Source organism: Populus trichocarpa, chromosome 10 (genome assembly GCF_000002775.5).
Source record: "Populus trichocarpa isolate Nisqually-1 chromosome 10, P.trichocarpa_v4.1, whole genome shotgun sequence".
Taxonomy (NCBI): domain Eukaryota; kingdom Viridiplantae; phylum Streptophyta; class Magnoliopsida; order Malpighiales; family Salicaceae; genus Populus; species Populus trichocarpa.
Window position 1 is genome coordinate 288465 of NC_037294.2, and position 18896 is coordinate 307360.

Sequence of the window (18896 nt, forward strand, 5' to 3'; positions counted from 1 at the left end):
CACAAAAACAAAAAAGAATAAAAAAAACAAAAAAAAGATAATCTTCGGAAAAAAAGAAAAAAAACATGTAAAGCCTCAAAAAAAAAAAAAAAAAGAGAAAGACAAAACAAAAAATAAATGAACAAATAGAAAAAAAAAATAAAAAAACATGTGAAGGTGGAGAAAGGTACAGTACTTTCCCATGCGTATTAATTAATAATAATGATGAAGGACGGACGGTCAGTAAACAATGGAAACAGATTCCTCTTCTAATTCTGTAGTACGCAAAAGACAAAAATATGCCGATGCGGGAATGTTTTTGGCTTAACCTTTGCCAGGTTCTCTTTATCCTTTTCTGAAAAACTCATTGAGCTTCTTCAGGCACATGCTCCGCATATATATGTCTTCAAAACCCGGCAACTCTCTCCATGTGCTACTCATTAACTTGAAGACATCAAGAGTTTGCCATTTAATCCTGATGAGTGTTTCTGTTTTCCTGTTTTTTTTTAATATTGTCCTAATCCAAGGTTCTAAACTGGCTTCTAGATTATTGCAAATGAGGCTACAGAGAAAGAGTTGAATTGAAAATTTATTGCTTAACTCCATGGTAATTAAAATTAAGAATTCATTATAGATGCTGTATCTTTTGATGATGATGGGATGCAACAATGCTATTGGCCGCATTGACATTAAAAATATGCTAATTCGTTGAATAATCCCAGTTTCGAATCTTCTGGCCTCATCGCTGCCGTATCTCTTCCCTCACAGACCATGTCTTCTTGTCTAATTAATACTTTTCTTAATATCATTTGCTCTTGTATCTTAGCTAGCTCCTGCATGTGCAGTGCTACATTGATCATATATATATATAATATGTAGGGATATAGGGCTGAACTAGTGAGGGCATCAACTAATATGCATGTGCTATGATCAATGAAGGACAATGATAAGAACAATTTCCAAACTAGTCTTTTTCTTTATATAGATAGATAAATATAGTGTTTCGGGTGAGGTTGTAGGAGGATCGCAATCAACATATATATATATATTGCGGTCCCCCAGGTAGCTAGCTCTCATCTTTTCGAATGTAGTCGGAAGCATTTAGATAAAATATGGAGCAAGCTAGAATAGAATGGCTAGTGACACAGGATGTGATCGAATTCTGATATTACACTTTGAATATATTACTCGTAAAACTGAAAATGACTCATTCAATCTTGAAAACCTAGCAGGCTAAAATTTAACCATGTAGTCTCAGACCTGGCATATATATTCTGATAGAGCCGGCCATGTTGCTTATAAAGTGGAGTCAGTGAAGGATGGCATTAATGGGGTTGATACATATAACAGCAGGGGACAAGCACAAATGCAGTGTCAACGCAGCTCACACTCCTTGAATCGGTTGAACAAGTGGTAATTGATGACATCAAATTCCACTTTTGATACGTGTTTTCAATTTTGATCTCATATACCTTAGCACCAATGTTAGTTGTTCTTCTGTTCCATCTCTTAGTGAATTAATGTTTTCTCTACAAGCTGTATGGCATCCAAGTTTAGTCTTTACTAGCTAGTCGTTAATGGGGGGAGTGGGGAATTGAGGTCATTAGTTCATTCCGTTCTTCTGACATGTCAGGAATCAGTATATATGCCTCGAGGTCTGCAAGGAGTTTTTCCAGCCTTGCCATTTTATAGTCCTTAATAAGGTTCTCTTCTTCAACATGGGTTATGAATTCTAGCTAATTTGTTGAATTGCGATTGTACTAATTTGTACCGATCAATCATGACTGTGGCAACCCGACCTGGTCTTGACTGTTGTTTTCTTTTCTCTTACTTGGGTTTGCCTCTTGGTTCCGTTTGAAAACCTTTCCTCAAAGTTGTCCTTGAATCTTTTGGCAGGTGAGGTTCTCTGGCATTTAGAATCAGCTTGGTTCCATTCTATTTTACCGCTCTCATAATACCTGTCTGCTTGAGCTTTAAGCAGCGGCAACCTTCACAGAATTCCCCTTTCTGACTTTTAGAATTTAAGCAGCAGCGTTTTGTTTCCAAATCAAAATCATTTCTTTTCAATAAATTCAATAGTGCTTCGGAAGACATAGGCTTCCAGAAAATAAAGATTTGTCAAAGCATTGTTGCAATGAATCCATCTTTTAGCTCTTATCAAGAATTTGGCAATTGAGGCAGTTGATATTGTTTCTCTTGCAGCTGTAATCCGACCATAAAGGTTCTCCAAAGCACCCCGTGTCAACTATAACAAAGAATCATTGGCGACAACATGGCTGATGAAAATGGTTTGCAAGGAGATAGAAAGTTTGAGCAGGCTGCAGCAACAACGAGCCATTCAGAAATTGTGGAGTCAGAGATCCAAGCCGCAGAAAAGAGCAAGGAGAAAAAGGAAAGCACTAATGTAGTGCCATATTACAAGCTTTTCTCCTTTGCTGACCCCACAGATTATCTATTAATGTTTGTCGGCACCATTGCTGCAATTGGAAATGGAGCCTGCATGCCCATCATGACGATACTATTTGGGCAAGTAGTAAATGCATTTGGAAGTACTAGTACGAACACTGAAGAAGTGACTCATGAAGTTTCCCAGGTATAGCAACTATATTCTGCTAACAACACAACTCATCCATATCGATGCATCATCTGATACATATGAAATTGCAGTATATATTTAAGTTCTTTAACTTGAACTTACTTCCACACTACCATTCTGAAACATGAGGGTGAGTATTCTGTGTAGAAAATTTTGTTGCAAGGTATATTAACCACTACTTGTGATTTGGATTGGTTGGATTTTCAAGGGACTTGCTCTTGCTAATACTATCTGCTTTTACCTATTGCCTGGTAATACTACCCAACTTTACCTATTGCCTGGTAATCTCCTCAAGGAAGATGATCGCTATGTAATCCTATCCTGTTATGGAATCCATTATTAGTTGTAACTCATCCATATTTTCCATATCCTCAGGTAGCTCTGAAGTTTGTTTACTTGGGACTGGGTGCCATGGTTGCAGCACTCCTTCGTAAGTCCACATTATTATTCACCAGTCATGGCTTAATCCTTAAAAAAGTTGTTAGAGGCTTAGAGCTAAATTGAGAACTGAAATACCTGAGTTTGATTTGTACCAGAGGTATCTTGTTGGATGGTCACCGGGGAGAGACAGGCTGCGCGAATAAGAAATTTGTACTTGGGAGCCATTCTCAGGCAAGAAATCGGCTTCTTCGATAACGAAACTCACACAGGAGAAATTATTGGGAGGATGTCGGGTGACACTATTCTAATTCAAGATGCCATGGGTGAGAAGGTATTGACATATATTTTCTTAGAAATATGCTAGTAAATAGAATCTGATGTATCATCTTACTTGTTAATTTTTGTTGCAGGTGGGAAAGTTCTTGCAGCTATTTACAACATTCACTGCAGGTTTTGTCATAGCCTTTATTAAGGGATGGAAACTTACCCTTGTCATGGCATCTTCCATTCCCCTTCTCGTCCTATCTGGTGCCGTCATGGCCATTACTGTGTCAAAGATGGCATCCCGTGGGCAAACTGCTTATTCACATGCAGCAAATATCGTGGACCAGTCAATTGGTTCCATCAGAACGGTATGCGCAGTTGGATAAGAAATAGTTTCTTTGCCACTTCATTTCAGAATCATGATCATGATGGCCATTTCCAACGCAGGTTGTATCATTTACAGGGGAGAAGCAAGCTGTGGTTCAATACAACAAGTCTTTGACCGAAGCTGTCAAAACTGGAGTGCAAGAGGGCTTGGCTATAGGAGTCGGTTTTGGTGTGGTTGCATTTATTGTATTCTCCACTTACGCTTTGGCTGTATGGTTTGGTGCTAAAATGATTCTGAATGATGGATATAATGGAGGAGATGTTGTAAATGTAAATTTTGCAGTGTTGACCGGCTCCATGTAAGTTGCAGTCTGCATCTTTTTCATTTTTCTGAAAGATCAATCTCTCTTGAGTTGTGTTAAGAACATTTTACTTTATTTCTTAAATCATTTTGATTTATTTGTTTGTCAGGTCTCTAGGACAGTCATCTTCTTGCTTAAGTGCATTTTCTGCTGGGAGAGCTGCAGCGTTTAAGTTGTTCGAGGTAATTGATAGAAAGTCACAAATAGATTCTTACAACAGCAACGGACGGACACTAGATGATATTCAGGGAGATATAGAACTGAAGGATATTCATTTCAGTTATCCAGCAAGACCCGATGAGCAAATATTCAATGGCTTCTCTCTCGCAATACCTCCCGGTACAACTGCAGCTTTGGTTGGGAAGAGTGGAAGTGGGAAATCTACAATTATTGGTTTGATTGAGAGGTTTTACGACCCGCACGCCGGCGAAGTTCTAATAGACGGCGTTAACCTCAAAGAGTTCCAGCTCAAATGGATTAGACAGAAAATTGGCCTGGTCAGCCAAGAACCTGTGTTGTTTGCTTGTAGCATTAAAGATAATATTGCCTATGGGAAGGATGGTGCAACTAGTGAAGAAATCAAAACTGCTTCTGAACTTGCCAATGCTGCCAAGTTCATAGATAAACTTCCTCAGGTTTAAATAGAGATGCAATTAAAATTTGTTTTCTTTTATTTGGAATTTTTATTCCAAGAAAGCTTTTAAGTTAATATAATATCAGGAGAGCCATTGTGTGTGTGGCTTTCAGACTTAATAAGACAACAAACCTGGGTGCTTGGGTGATTTATCATTGTTAACTAACAAGAGTAGATGCTTTCAGGGACTTGACACGATGGTTGGGGAGAATGGCACTCAGCTATCTGGCGGCCAAAAACAGAGAATTGCTATTGCTAGAGCAATTCTAAAAGATCCAAGAATACTCCTTCTAGATGAAGCCACAAGTGCTCTTGATACAGAATCTGAAAGAATTGTGCAAGAGGCATTAGACAGGATTATGATCAACCGAACCACAGTTGTTGTAGCTCATCGCTTGAGTACAGTAAGGAATGCTGATGCAATTGCCGTTCTTCACCATGGGAAAATTGTTGAAAAAGGTACTGCTTTTGCTCACATTGCTCTCTCTTAATTGGTTACCAAATTTGATTAATGTATAATGTAGTGGAAAACAAATTGTTCTTGATTATTTCACTTTGTTGATTAATAAGTATTCCTTATTTTAGAATGACAAAAAAGTGTTTCCCTCCCTCTCTGTCTCTCACACTCATAGATTACTGCATCCTGATTCACATTAACTGACCAGGTTCCCACAAGGAGCTGACCAAAGATCCTGAGGGAGCATATTATCAGCTTATAAGATTGCAGGAAACGAGGACAGCACAAAATAATGATGTTCTAAATAATCCAGATGGGCCAGAAAGCTTAGCAGATTCTGATAGACATTTAAGTAAACGCTCATCTTTCCGACGATCAATAAGTCGAGGCTCATCCCTTGAACACAGTAGTCGTCACTCATTCTCAGCTGCATTTGGTGTGCCCACTGGAATTGATCTTCCAGATACAGCAACAGCAGAACCCTATATTCTTGATTCAGAGCCATCCGAACCACTTCCAGAAGTCCCACTTTTTCGCCTAGCCTATCTTAACAAACCAGAGATCCCAGTGTTAGTGCTAGCTGCATTGGCTGCAATAGTGGCTGGTGCAATATTACCTGTTTTCGGAATACTGGTCTCTTCTATGATCAAAACATTTTTTGAGCCACCAAATAAACTCAAAAAGGATTCGGAATTTTGGGCATTAATGTTCGTTGGTATCGGCGCGATATCTTTATTTATTCAGCCCGTAAAGCACTGTTTTTTTGCAGTGGCTGGTTGTAAATTGATAAAAAGGATTCGATCAATGTGCTTTGAGAAAGTGATTTATATGGAAGTAGGCTGGTTTGATCAACCTGAACATTCAAGTGGTGCAATTGGTGCAAGACTTTCCGCAGATGCAGCTATGGTGAAAGGTCTGGTTGGAGACGCACTTGGTATGCTAGTTCAAAATCTTGGAACTGCAGTTGTTGCTTTGTTTATTGCCTTTCAAGCATGTTGGCAACTGGCTTTCATCATGCTTGCCGTGCTACCTCTTCTAGGAGTTAATGGATTTATTCAACAAAAATTCATGAAAGGTTTCAGCGCAGATGCAAAGGTTAGTCAATCTGTAAGATTATTCTACATATCATGCAAATAGACACGCAATCTCAGTAATTAAGTTTAGATGGTTACAGAAAATGTATGAGGAAGCAAGTCAAGTTGCAAATGATGCAGTACGGAACATTAGAACGGTTGCATCTTTCTGTTCCGAAGCGAAAGTGACCGGACTTTACCAACAGGCTTGTAAAGGTCCCTTGAAGACAGGTATGAGGCAAGGGTTGGTAAGTGGGATAGGATTTGGACTATCTTTCTTCTTGCTCTACGCAGTCTATGCTGCCTGTTTCTATGCTGGATCCCGTCTTGTCAATGCTGGCGCCACAACATTTTCTGAGGTTTTTCGCGTAAGTCTCTTCTCTGCCTTAACAGGATTTACAAGTTTCCATTTCCAACATTCACTAACTGAGCACATGAGAAGTAAAATGATTCCTTAAGGTTACCAATTATAAACTATTGTTGGTTTGCAGGTATTTTTTGCTCTCACTATGGCATCATTTGGGATTTCTCAAACAAGTTCCCTCGGTCCTGATATCATGAAAGCAAAGGCTGCTGCAGCTTCTGTATTTGCAATTCTAGACCGAAACTCAAAAATAGACTCTACTGATGATTCTGGGACAGCAATAGAAAATTTTAAAGGAGATATTGAGTTTCAACATGTCAGTTTCATATACCCCACAAGACCTGATGTCCAAATTTTCAGAGATCTATGCTTAAAAATTCGTTCTGGCAAGGTAACTCTATGTCAGTTTCCTTCAATGTTTTTTAGTGCAATCATTTCTAGACCAAGCGTGCGCTGTTAAGACTAGAACCAGAACTACACATGGTACCATAATCTCTTCTGTATTTAATTGTATAAATTTCATTTTTCAGACAGTTGCTCTAGTTGGAGAAAGTGGCAGTGGGAAATCAACAGTGATCTCATTGTTGCAGAGATTTTATGATCCTGATTCAGGTTACATAACATTAGACGGAGTTGAAATCCAGAAGCTACAAATCAAGTGGTTAAGACAGCAAATGGGCCTAGTCAGCCAGGAGCCTTTGTTATTTAACGACACTATCCGAGCCAACATTGCATATGGAAAGGAAGGAATCGCAACGGAGGCAGAGATTTTAGCTGCGTCAGAATTGGCAAATGCCCACAAGTTCATCAGTAGCTTACAACAGGTTCGTAAGAAGACTTGTCATTATAAGCTTTTGTCAGCATTTCTAAGGAAAGATAAGTTCAAATTACTTACTATATGATAACAACTGGAATAATAACAATCATGATCATAAATGCTTGCGGGAGTGATTGTTTTCAGAAAATATTGCGCAGGGTTATGACACAGTTGTAGGTGACCGAGGCATCCAATTATCAGGTGGACAGAAGCAACGAGTGGCAATAGCACGTGCGATCATAAAGGCTCCGAAAATATTACTGCTAGATGAAGCAACCAGTGCTCTGGATGCAGAATCTGAACGAGTAGTTCAAGATGCATTGGAAAAAGTTATGGTGAATAGAACCACTGTGATAGTAGCCCATCGGTTATCCACGATCAAGAATGCTGATGTTATAGCAGTGGTTAAGAATGGTGTGATTGCAGAGAAGGGAAGGCATGACACTTTGATGAATATCAAGGATGGTGTCTACGCTTCCTTGGTATCATTACATACAAGTGCTTCATCGTCCTGAATCAAACATTGGAGGCCTTTGTTGATCATATATATATATATATATATATATATATATATATGCGTGCATGGTTTGGAAGTAGTACTATTTTCTGCAGGGTATGATGAGAGTAGAGGATTCGATCTATGTATAATTATTATCTTTTCACCATAAATTAAAGAGTAATTCTGTGTATTGCTGCGATTAATATCCATTGATTTCTTCAAGTCACGAGGTCACAGATTGATGTATATATGACAAGGTAGTGGCGAAGGTAGAAGAAACAGAAGAACTCTACCTAAAATATTATGATATATTATAAAATATATATAAAAAAATAAACACAATCAATCACATAAAATCACTTATAAAATTTACGTGGTTTATCAATTTAAATTTACTTCATTCATATATATGAGATAATTATGATATATTATAAATTTACAAAGTATCACTCAAAATTGTTCTCATCTAAAATTCATATTTTTCAAAAACTCTTTTTTTTTTCTCTCAAAACGTTGCACTTCTCAACTCTTTTTATTTTATTTTTTTTGTGATTGCACTTTTAACCATTCATTAAAAATATTAGTTGATTATTAGAAATTGAGTTGATTTTTGGTCAAATTGTTATAAAATAATCAAATAACCCTTAAAAAGATAATGATTGTCTAAAATAGACAAGAAAATAATGTCTATATTTGTTAAAAATATGTGAAGTTTGAAGAATCATTCATTTCACTCAATCCCATTTATGAAGTTTGCAAAATGCGTTGCTTCTATTCATAATCAAGCATGTCCTTTATTATTATAACTGATATATATATATATATATATATATATATATATATATATGAATATTATATTATAATAACAAGCAAATCAATTAAAGATGGCACATTAACATCTGAAAATACCGTTTCAACAACCGCTGTTTTTTGTACTTCACATATTTTGCGTATCTTTGTCAAAGGGAGACGACAATGGAGGGCAAAAATCTTACAAGATACAAGTGATCATCGAGTACATGAGTTTTCTTGTAAAGTGACCAAAGACATGAGTTTTACACGCCCATATCATCTCTATGGTAATTTCAAGATCCCAACTTCAGTTTTGAAGGCATGATAGAGTCATGTGCTTATTTGCGCGTCGGATATAAAAAATCTTTTAAATGTAATAAAAAATATACAAGTTTTGTAAGGATTATCTTAATATAATTCAGTCGATTTATCCAGATAACTAGTAAAAAAATCCAAAAATAAAATCAAGAAAAAAGTGACGAGGTTAAAAAAAAAAAACTCTCAACTCAATTTCTTATCTATCACGAGTATAAAATTAAATTATACGAGGATTGTTTTGATACGATACAGTTGATCTTGTTAATATAAAAACAATCCGGATGAAAATAAAAAAATTAAAAGAAAAAAAAAGAAGGAAACGAGGGGGAGCTTAAAGTCTTCAACAATGAAGCAGCTTTCAGCTAGTAGGTTAATTTTACTCAGAAACTCTGTAAAGGAAAGTTAAAAAAGGAAACTAATTAACTAACTTACAAAATGTAAGGCGAAATAATGTCCAAGAACATAAGACCTAAATGATATATCGTAGCCTTTGGAGTAACAGAAATTAAATGGATAATTCATTTGCTCCTTTCCCCGACCTCCCAACCACTACTACTTATTTTGGATTTGTTGTTCATGGAATCTGACCATAATTAAGATTTGTGTTTGTTTGTTAATGTCATTAATTAATATTTAGGAAGTGATGATCTTGACTGGATTTCACTCCTAATTAATTAAATAATGTCATCATAAAGGATCATGACTGCAATTGTGTTGCCTAATTGTGAAGGGACAACACGATTCTCACTTGATGATCGATCGATCGATGATCCCATCCATTAATTAATTAATTAACCGAAGAGAATCTAAAAATAGGTAATTAAGAAAATCAATACTAGAATAATTCCCACAATTAATTTCCCAACAACACCTAGCGAGTTTACTTCCTCAAAATTATAATAACTCCTTTTTATTCAATCTCCGAGCTAGCTAATTCAATATACTAATATTTTAAAAAAACAAATATTGAATTTTTTAAAAAATTTAACATTATGGTAGGATGAGTTGATAATTAATACAGATAGGTTCATAAGAATTGCCAAAAAAAATAAGATTCCATTTTGTTAGTGACTTGAAAAATAAGAAATCGAGACAATAAATACAAAAGTGGTTTTAGTTAAAAAAGACATAAACAACAAAATCTCTAAGATAATTTTGTTGTTCATGGAAACATGTTTTTTTTTTATATTCATTAATTCTATCTCAAGATAATAACAAAACATTATCTTAATATGAGCGTGGTGAGAGATTAATTATGAAAAAAAAAAACCCTAATTAAGACTTTGTTTAAGAACGTAAATGCGGCTCTAGTTGCATCTACTATGCTTTCGATTTGAATGTTAAAGAACCATTCTAATCCAAAAGCTTAATTAAGATGTTAGGTAAGGTCCTAAGATATAATTTATATTATTCTCTAACACACCCTCTCAATTAAATGAAATTCCTTTGAGATTGAAATTTGCACGAGTCTATGTTACCTTGTGCTTAATTTTTATCAAATAAATAAGGATAGTGAGATTCGAACTCGTGGCCGCTTGGTCATCAAGGCTCTGATACCATGTCAAAAAATCATCTCAACCTAAAAGATTAAACTGTTAAATAAAATCTTAAAAAATAATTTATATTATTCTCTCATGTTAAAAACACAGATATAACCGCAATCACTCCGCGTTCACACACAAGCACTAAATCACAACCACAACGGCACTTATATATTTGTGTGTGCAGACACTTACTTCTACTGCTACTCTTATCATTTGATGCGAAGTTGCAACTAACAAAGAGAAACGTTTACCCTTCTCATATTTCATTTTCAAATCACCAAGAAGCTAGTGTTACTTCAAAGGAAATCTTCTACCTTTCCTCTGATCTTGCTGAATATTACTGATCATTTTATCAACAGCTCTCCTTAGCTAGCTAGCACAGGCACACAAGGCTGTCGTCGTGGTCATAAATCTCGAAAACAATTCCTCCAAGAAATGCTTTAACTCAAGGTATAATTGTGTATACCATTTTATTTCTCGATCATCAGTACCACCATGCATGCATATCGATCCATCCCTGCAAGTACAATTACTATATATCTTTAATTACTTTTCTCTGCTAATATATATTAATTCCATATATTGCAAATACTTTGGAGTAATTAATTAATACTTAATACTCGTTGTCATCAGGAGTAGTACTAGTAACAATTTGGATTCTCAGTGTTCGATCAGGTACGCCCTGCAATCTTCTTTCTTTCTTTACCCAGTTCCCTTCTTTTTTCTTTTCTTTTCCTTCTTCCCTTGTCATAAAATCAATCCATTCGTGAAGAAAATTGAACCATCCACGGTCTCTCTTATGGATGAAAATACAGTAATTAATAATAGTAATTTACGGAAAATATAATATATATGTTTGAATGATCAGTGGATTCCATAAATATATATAATGATTGAAGTTTATTTTCCTTCAAAAATGGTTTCAAGTTAAAAATCTTTCAATAATCAAGAGCAGGTTTATCTATGTTCATTGAAAATGTTGAGGGTTAATTGCATCAATATTCTTTATATCCCCTTTCAAATATTTCTTGAATAAAATGATATTTTCGATGAGGGAATAAGCCTTTAGGTATGGCAATTTGCATCAAACAATTAATTAGGAGTAATTCATTGTTTTTATTTATTATTTATTTGAAATTCAGTCTTAATTAATTTATATAAATAAGTGAGAAAATATTATTACTATCAAATAAAAAACAATATTACGCTCTATATTGAAGCGATGATCATTATCACTTCATTTAAGTTGGATCCAGAACATCCCATTAATTAATGCCTTCGACTACCTATTTAGAGCTGGTTTAGTGATTAATTTAATTAATAGATATCCATTAATTGAATCTTAATTATTAGAAATTGCTAATTAACTACAATATTTATTCCTAAACAAGTACGATATCTTTTTTATCCATCTCAAATCAGTCCTTGCTATACACTACAGATGATGAATTGGCCCATGACAGAACGAAATACAAAATAGAGAGCCGTGCGTTTCAGCCACCAAAGTTTTTTTTTTTTTTTTTTCTAATAAAACGGTGTCTTATTATGATTACAACGACAGATCATAACCAGTATTTTCCACCAGTTATTTGCAGATAGATACCACCAGCAAAATATTATAGTTGGTGATCACATGCTATATATATATATATATATATATATATATGTTACATATCATTTGAAATTTCGAGAAAATGACTGAAAATTAATGGTCGCCTTTTGCTTTGGTGGTACCTAACCCCACCAAAGCCAGAAAGGGAATATAATTTTTAGTAATTTTTCAGTTTTAATTTACATTGAATCCCTTAATTAATTTAGTTTCTTCTAATTATTAAACCTTAATTTGTTTGTCTTACTCTTACTATTCAAATTATTAGGTATATAATTAATCATAGTTATGAAACATGATTTAAGGTTAACCTGTTACAAGTTCCAGGTTTATGGATGGACAGGTTTCATCAATTTTTTTTTAAAAAAACAAAATAATCTTGCTTTTGAAAAAAATTAAACCCTTTTAAAATAAAAAAATCATATATTTTTTATTCAATTACAAGTCAATTTAGATTTTTAATCCCATAATTTTTATAAAAACTAACTCAAGGTAGATCTCGGATGAACTCGTAAAATCTGGCCATGTTTAATAATAGTGTCATTAATTGCATAATTTATTAATATCATGAATTTACTACTCATTGACTGTAAGAACACGACAGGGAAAACGTTGTCCACAAATTAATTTGATCATAATATTAATTACTATTAGAATATATAATTGTCACATCACTTAACAAACCCAATAAATCTTTGTCAAAATGTTTGGTATGACAGAATCACAAACCCATTATTTTGCTCTTTTGCTTTTGTTTACTAATGCTTTGCTAATTTCTGATTATCATTCCAAATTATGCAAACCACTATCAAGCTATACGACAAAGTATATGTTAAATCCATTATCAAACTTGATTAATCTGACATTTAGCTAGATTGCTCATGAAGTATTGATTAATTACTTAGATTGTTGGGTGCTTTAATTAATAATTAAAACGGTGATTAATTAGTGTTAATATATACGAACGACATGGATCGTCAGCAACCATCCTTTCTTTATCCTTGTGCTTGCTTTCCTCCTTGTTAATGTTTCCATGTAATGGTGGCACAGCTAGCTGGCCATCACCACTCCTACACTAATTATTCACGTTTCCTTTCTAAATTTAAGAAAAAACTATGAATATATAAAATTAAATGATATAAACCCAAAACAATTTAAACATTATTTATCATGCATTTCCTATAAAAAAAAAACCCAAAACTATTTCCTAAACATTATTGACAGCAACTACATGAATTAAATTATTCCACCTGTTTATATATACAATTCTGTTCTCTTAAGTTCTTCGCTAGTATTACTTCAAAGCAACTCAATCAGATACTTTTCTTTATTTAGCATGAGGATCAAAGGTTGAGAGATTCCCTTTAATTCAAGTAACACTAGCTAGCTTCTTGTTGATTTGAAAATCAAATACGACAAGGGTTATCGTTTAATTTCTCTTCGCTAGTTGAGACATTGCATCAAAAGATAATGTCTTGTTTGATTAATGTCTTGGGACAACGAGAATATATTTTTATGAACCTAAAAATTCATTTTAAAAATACTGTTACAAAAACTTTATCTTTGTCTCTTCAATCAAATATATTTTTGTTAAGATAGTGTTTAGTTTGATTATTGTCTTAGAACAAAAAAGATGGAGACAATGAGAATAGAAAAGACATATTTTTCCGTACATTTTATTTTAAGAGTATAAAAATTTATTTTAAAATTTTTCTAGAAATTTCTGTCTCTTCAACCAAACATGTGTTTATCTTTAATTTCTCTTTTTTTTTTCTTTTCCACAAAAGCAACCTAATTTCTTTCACCTTTTCAACCCACAACTTACTTCCATTTTCTCTCTAATTAGCCTTATTCTTATGCTAATTCCAACTTAAATAATCAAGGGTTGTACATGATATCTCAGTGGTTTCTGTTTTAAAATCTGATTCTCAGAAACAAAAAACTGAAACGATATCGTACCATCCCCAATGTTAAGCATGGATCTTCTACTTCAATGAAATAGTTAATTTTGTAGCTTTTAGTTGTAGACCAACCCTAGAGTTGTAGACCAACCCTAGACGGCTACAAAATGACCTAGAAATTAGGGGAGTGGTCTAATGGAGCTTAGGTAGGAGACAAGTACTTGCAACAAATTAAATGTATATTTGGCCAATGATTAAATTGTAAGCTTTAAGGTATCCCTTTCAATCATCCACGCGTATCAATTTTAAGATTCTCCACTAAGGGAGGGAGGGAGGGTGTCCTTCCTTATTATTCCTCAAATTCCAAAACGTGTGCTTCTCCCATTTCCATCAAGGACCCATCTCTCGAGCCGTCCCCACCACTGCCTCAAAGTGAATCTCTGACTCATCGATTTTGTTTGTATAGGAGGTTAAAAAATATTTTTTAAATATTTTTTAGACTTTTATATTTTAAATATTTTTTTATGAATTTATTAATGGTAAAAATAATTATTTTTCAATTTATAATTAGTATAAGATATATTAGTACAAGATATTATTATTATTATTATTATTATTATTATTAATCTTTTTATTACTATCAAACTAACTGTTTTTCAAAGTATTTTTTATTTATAAATATATTAAAATAATATTTTTTATAATGTATTTTTAATATCAACACATCAAAATAATTTAAAAATATATAAAAAAATTATGTAAAATAAAAAAGAATTTAATTTTTTAAAAAAACTTTTAAAATATAAAAATACACAAACAGGGCACCCCGTACCAATGAGACACGAAACGTAACTGAAAAGAAGATGGTAGTGATTAATTAGTTATTAATGCACTTTCTAACTGCTCCCGGATGCTTCCTTGTCTGAAACTGAAAGAGCTGGACTTTTCACTAATCCCTACTTGCATCTTTACGTTTAAATAATCTAATCGATTGTTCAAGGTAAATCAATCCAGAGAAGTTTCAGTTACTACTAAACATTCCATTTCCACCTAAATATCTCTCATAACTAGTAATTAAAGATCAGTGATGAGAGCAGTGAGTGCTGAGTCGTATGCAGCTTCTTTTGACTGATTAGCAGTATAAGAACAACCATAAAGTTTGAGTCTTTTGTGGGATTCTTTTTTATCATGTTGTGTTCTTGAAGTAGCTGGTGGTCAATGCATCAATTCACTGCCCCAGAAACATTGACCTCCGGCTCACAGGGTTCCCCCTTCACTCCCTTTTTCCTACAAAGCAACCCTAGCACAAGACATGCCAAGTTTCCCATCTCTGTCCCTTTTCATTTTTGTACTGAGTTGTGTTTTTCTTCTTCTTGTTTCAGTGTAGCACTGTTTATTTGGCACCCCTTGTTATCCTTAGCAAACATTTCGTAGTCAAGATTCTTGCAAAACTCACAAAAGGGGCCAGCCATGTCACAACATTCCACAACCCCATCTCGACACAGAGTCAATTTTAAGACGCCAAAACCAGCCGAGGTTGCTAATAATGGGTCACCAGTACCATCACCAGCCAACAAAACAAGAGCAAAATCCGTGCCTCCAGATGTGAAGAAAGACACCAAGGTAAGGAAGTCGCTGGTGGGGAACAACAAGCCAAAATCTGGAGAGCTGGTTGTGGGATCTCAGGATGTAACAGTGGTGGGTCGCTCCGTGAACCGACCAGGTAGCGAGCAATTTGCTAGGCCAAGGAGGCAAAGGCCTGTGTTGGATCCTATTAATGCTAGTAGAAGAAATGAAGAAGAGAGCTATAAAAAGGGGTTGCACGAGAAACTTGAATTGTCTGAGACTTTGATTAACGATTTGCAGTCTGAGGTTTTGGCTTTGAAGGTAGAATTGGATAAAGCGAATGGCTTGAACCAAGAGCTCGAGTTGCAGAACAAGAAGCTCACTGAGGATCTTGCTGCTGCTGAAGCTAAGGTTTCAGCTCTTAACACTCGTCACCAGGTGAGGATATAAACTTATTTTCCCCTTCTTTGATGACTTGATTGTGTTGCAGGGGAGAACAAATGTATTTGATTGAGTTGCTTTTACAAAAGAGCAGCAGTTTTAGGAAACATTCTTATGCTCATTGATATGATCTTTTTTTCAATTGTTACTATTTAATTTTCAGTCGAAGGAGTCTGTTGGAGAGCACCAGAGGCCAAGATTTAAGGACATTCAGAAACTTATTGCCATCAAATTGGAAAACTCACCAGTTAAGAAGGAAGCAATCAATGGACCAAGTAAAGTTAAAACCCCACAGTCACCACCACCACCACCAGTACCACGTTTCATATCCAAAGCTGATGTTGCAGAAAGGAAGGCTCCAACTTGTCCATCCTTGATGCCACCTCCACCTCCACCACCCCTACCCCCAATGCGGCCTCTAGCAAGAGCAACTACTGCTCCTAAAACTCCAGCAATTGTAGAATTCTATAATTCAATAAGAAAGCAAGAGGGTAAGAGAGATTCTCCAGGACTGCGGAGTCAGTATAAACCAGAGAAAACTAGTGCACACAGCAGCATAGTTGGAGAGATCCAAAATCGCTCCACACATCTGTTAGCTGTAAGCATTTTGAGATTTTGAGTTTTCGACCTGTAACTGCTTGTTTTGTTGCTGTTGGTTCTGCCCCATATTTTTGTTTGAGCAATTGTCAACTGCTGAATTTTTGTAGATAAAAGCGGACATTGAAACAAAGGGTGATTTCATCAATGGTCTTATTCAGAAAGTGCTAGCTGCAGCTTATACAGATATTGAGGATGTCTTAAAATTCGTGGATTGGCTTGACGGTGAACTCTCATCTTTGGTGAGTTTCAAAGCCTTTGAAAGTCATTCATTAGCCAGTGGCTGAGTTACTCGGTAGATGTTTAGAGTTGTCATTAGTTGTTCTATAATTTACTGCTGCTGCTGTATATATGTTGCGTGGACATGAATAGCCACCCAACAACAAATGAGAGAAGGTAGAAACCGGCAATCTGTGTATTATTAGAAAACCTGAAATCATCAATGAGATTGGTGTCTCTACAAAACTTAGATCAGTTTCCTCTACTGCATTCATCTTCGCATTTCTTTCTGATCTGTCTGCCTGTACCCTGTCTTGTAAAGGCTGATGAACGAGCTGTGTTAAAGCATTTCAAGTGGCCGGAGAAGAAAGCAGATGCAATCAGAGAAGCGGCTATAGAATATCGTGGCCTTAAACTATTAGAAAGTGAGATATCTTCCTTTAAGGATGAATCTAATAATCCATGTGGAACTGCCTTGAAAAAGATGGCTGTCTTACATGACAAGTAAGGATTATATGTATTTGGTTGCCTAACTAAAATTATGCCATTTGAAGTGTAATATTATTATTCACCAACTGGTGTGTTTCCCGGTTACGCAGGTCAGAGCGAAGCATTCAAAAGCTGATTAAACTTAGAAACTCCGTTATGAACTCTTACCAGGCTTGGAAGATTCCAACTGATTGGATGCTTGATTCGGGAATTGTAAGCAAGGTATGCCTTTCTTTCTGTATCTTCTTTCTTGTTTACTTTTACATGCTATGCCAGCCAATATACTTGTGTTGGTAAATGATGAGGACTTGTCTGTGCTCAAATAACTGCTGCTGATTTGTCAGTGCATGGATCTGTTTTACGATCCCCGTGAACTGTAAAGTTGTAATATCATTGCAGATAAAGCAGGCTTCTATGAGGCTGGCAAAGATGTACATGAAGAGAGTGATAACAGAACTTGAATTGGCCCGTAATTCTGAGAGAGAATGCAATCAAGAAGCTCTCCTGCTTCAAGGTTTGCATTTTGCATATAGGGCTCACCAGGTAATTCTCGAGCCAGCTACACCTGTGGTTTTAATCCTTGTTGTGGGCAATTTTCATGTTTTCTGCTGTGTATACCTGCAGTTTGCTGGATGTCTTGATTCAGAAACAATGTGTGCTTTTGAAGAGATAAGACAGCGGGTTCCGGGACACCTAGGAGGATCTCGAGAATTACTAGCTGCCATACCATCATCATGAGAAGATAGACAACACCTTTTGAAGCCAGCTTAGGTTTTTGTAAGAATCAATGGTTGAGCTCGAGCATTTGTCTTCTTTCTTCCCTATGCTATGTTTATCAAAATATCTTTAGCAGCTGGAAGCAAAACCCTGATCATCTGGTAGGATAAAGAGATGAAGATTATGCTTATACGGAACTTGTGTGATGAACTTTAAATTGAGAAGAAATTGTACCTTATATTAGGCAGATATTTGGAACAGAAATGGTGGATGAATACACAAGCAACAAGAAATAAATTAGTGTATAATATTAACTAGTTGTTTTCCTTTTTATTGTCTTATTTTCATTTATTTATCTTTGTTTTTAAATTCAGACTAATTAGGATTGATTTGAGATTTAAAAAAAAAAAACTTAGTTAATCTAGTAAAAAGTTCAATTTGATTTAATAACTTGATGAATCTGAATTTGATCCGGTTATTAATTTTTTTAAAAGAAAAATTGTTTAAAGTAGTTTTAATTTTTTAAAAAAATTATTATTTTTATGTTAATATATTTTTGAACAATGACTGAGATTTTACTCTATTATAATCTTATATGGAGTTTTAAAACTATACAATCTATTGAAAAAACTCTTCTCTTGTCAAATTGGTTAATTAGGTATGTTAAATAAATATAATTAAACATATTATAATCCAAGATGCTATTGAATGAATGAAGGATGATTTCTATTTTGGTCAAATTCGGCGTGAAGCGTTTGTTTGAAGAATGGACTCCATTCTTTGACCATATATTTAGACTTTTGAACCTTGTTCTAAAACCTAGTTTGGCGGTGGATGGGGAATCTAACTTGAAATTTTTTAATTTTTTTAACACATTATTTAGAGTTTTTTTTTAATTTTTTTTTAAAAAATTGATTGTTCTTGGTCAATTCACTCGATCTTTCACTTAG

The 18896-nt window shown here is 34.8% G+C and overlaps 2 protein-coding genes across 6 annotated transcripts; both read left to right on the forward strand.

Moving 5' to 3' along the window:
* The first annotated feature begins 1057 nt into the window (after positions 1–1057).
* On the forward strand, positions 1058–7943 carry LOC7477205 (ABC transporter B family member 4). Of its 3 annotated transcripts, XM_024611429.2 has the most exons (14): positions 1058–1392; positions 1613–1682; positions 2182–2572; positions 2951–3005; positions 3112–3287; positions 3367–3588; positions 3668–3906; positions 4019–4544; positions 4729–5002; positions 5209–6095; positions 6175–6441; positions 6565–6828; positions 6968–7261; positions 7413–7943. In XM_024611429.2, the coding sequence occupies exons 3-14, from the start codon at positions 2252–2254 to the stop codon at positions 7767–7769; spliced, it is 3882 nt and encodes a 1293-aa protein (XP_024467197.1). In that variant the 5' UTR covers positions 1058–1392; positions 1613–1682; positions 2182–2251; the 3' UTR covers positions 7770–7943. The 3 variants fall into 3 exon arrangements, with proteins under 3 accessions (XP_024467197.1, XP_002314333.2, XP_024467198.1); XM_002314297.4 differs by lacking the exon at positions 1613–1682; XM_024611430.2 differs by lacking the exons at positions 1058–1392; positions 1613–1682 and adding an exon at positions 1747–1875.
* A 2667-nt stretch (positions 7944–10610) lies between these two features.
* Positions 10611–18260, forward strand: LOC7496486 (protein CHUP1, chloroplastic). Of its 3 annotated transcripts, none has more exons than XM_024611261.2 (9): positions 10611–10857; positions 11041–11082; positions 15300–15921; positions 16088–16522; positions 16632–16763; positions 17063–17244; positions 17340–17451; positions 17629–17772; positions 17854–18260. In XM_024611261.2, the coding sequence occupies exons 3-9, from the start codon at positions 15388–15390 to the stop codon at positions 17965–17967; spliced, it is 1653 nt and encodes a 550-aa protein (XP_024467029.1). In that variant the 5' UTR covers positions 10611–10857; positions 11041–11082; positions 15300–15387; the 3' UTR covers positions 17968–18260. The 3 variants fall into 3 exon arrangements, with proteins under 3 accessions (XP_024467029.1, XP_052312632.1, XP_024467030.1); XM_052456672.1 differs by having other exon boundaries at positions 11047–11082; XM_024611262.2 differs by having other exon boundaries at positions 10612–10857; positions 16094–16522.
* Positions 18261–18896: the final 636 nt, after the last annotated feature.

What these genes read in the sequence shown, in the direction of transcription:
- LOC7496486 (XM_024611261.2), top strand. Translation starts at nt 15,388, where the DNA reads ATGTCACAACATTCCACAACCCCATCTCGACACAGAGTCAATTTTAAG. An exon ending in ACGGTGAACTCTCATCTTTG is followed by an intron (nt 16,764 to 17,062) that starts GTGAGTTTCAAA and finishes TGTCTTGTAAAG; the next exon opens with GCTGATGAACGAGCTGTGTT. An exon ending in TTGCATATAGGGCTCACCAG is followed by an intron (nt 17,773 to 17,853) that starts GTAATTCTCGAG and finishes GTATACCTGCAG; the next exon opens with TTTGCTGGATGTCTTGATTC.
- LOC7477205 (XM_024611429.2), top strand. Translation starts at nt 2,252, where the DNA reads ATGGCTGATGAAAATGGTTTGCAAGGAGATAGAAAGTTTGAGCAGGCT. An exon ending in CAATTGGTTCCATCAGAACG is followed by an intron (nt 3,589 to 3,667) that starts GTATGCGCAGTT and finishes TTTCCAACGCAG; the next exon opens with GTTGTATCATTTACAGGGGA. An exon ending in GCAGTGTTGACCGGCTCCAT is followed by an intron (nt 3,907 to 4,018) that starts GTAAGTTGCAGT and finishes TTTGTTTGTCAG; the next exon opens with GTCTCTAGGACAGTCATCTT.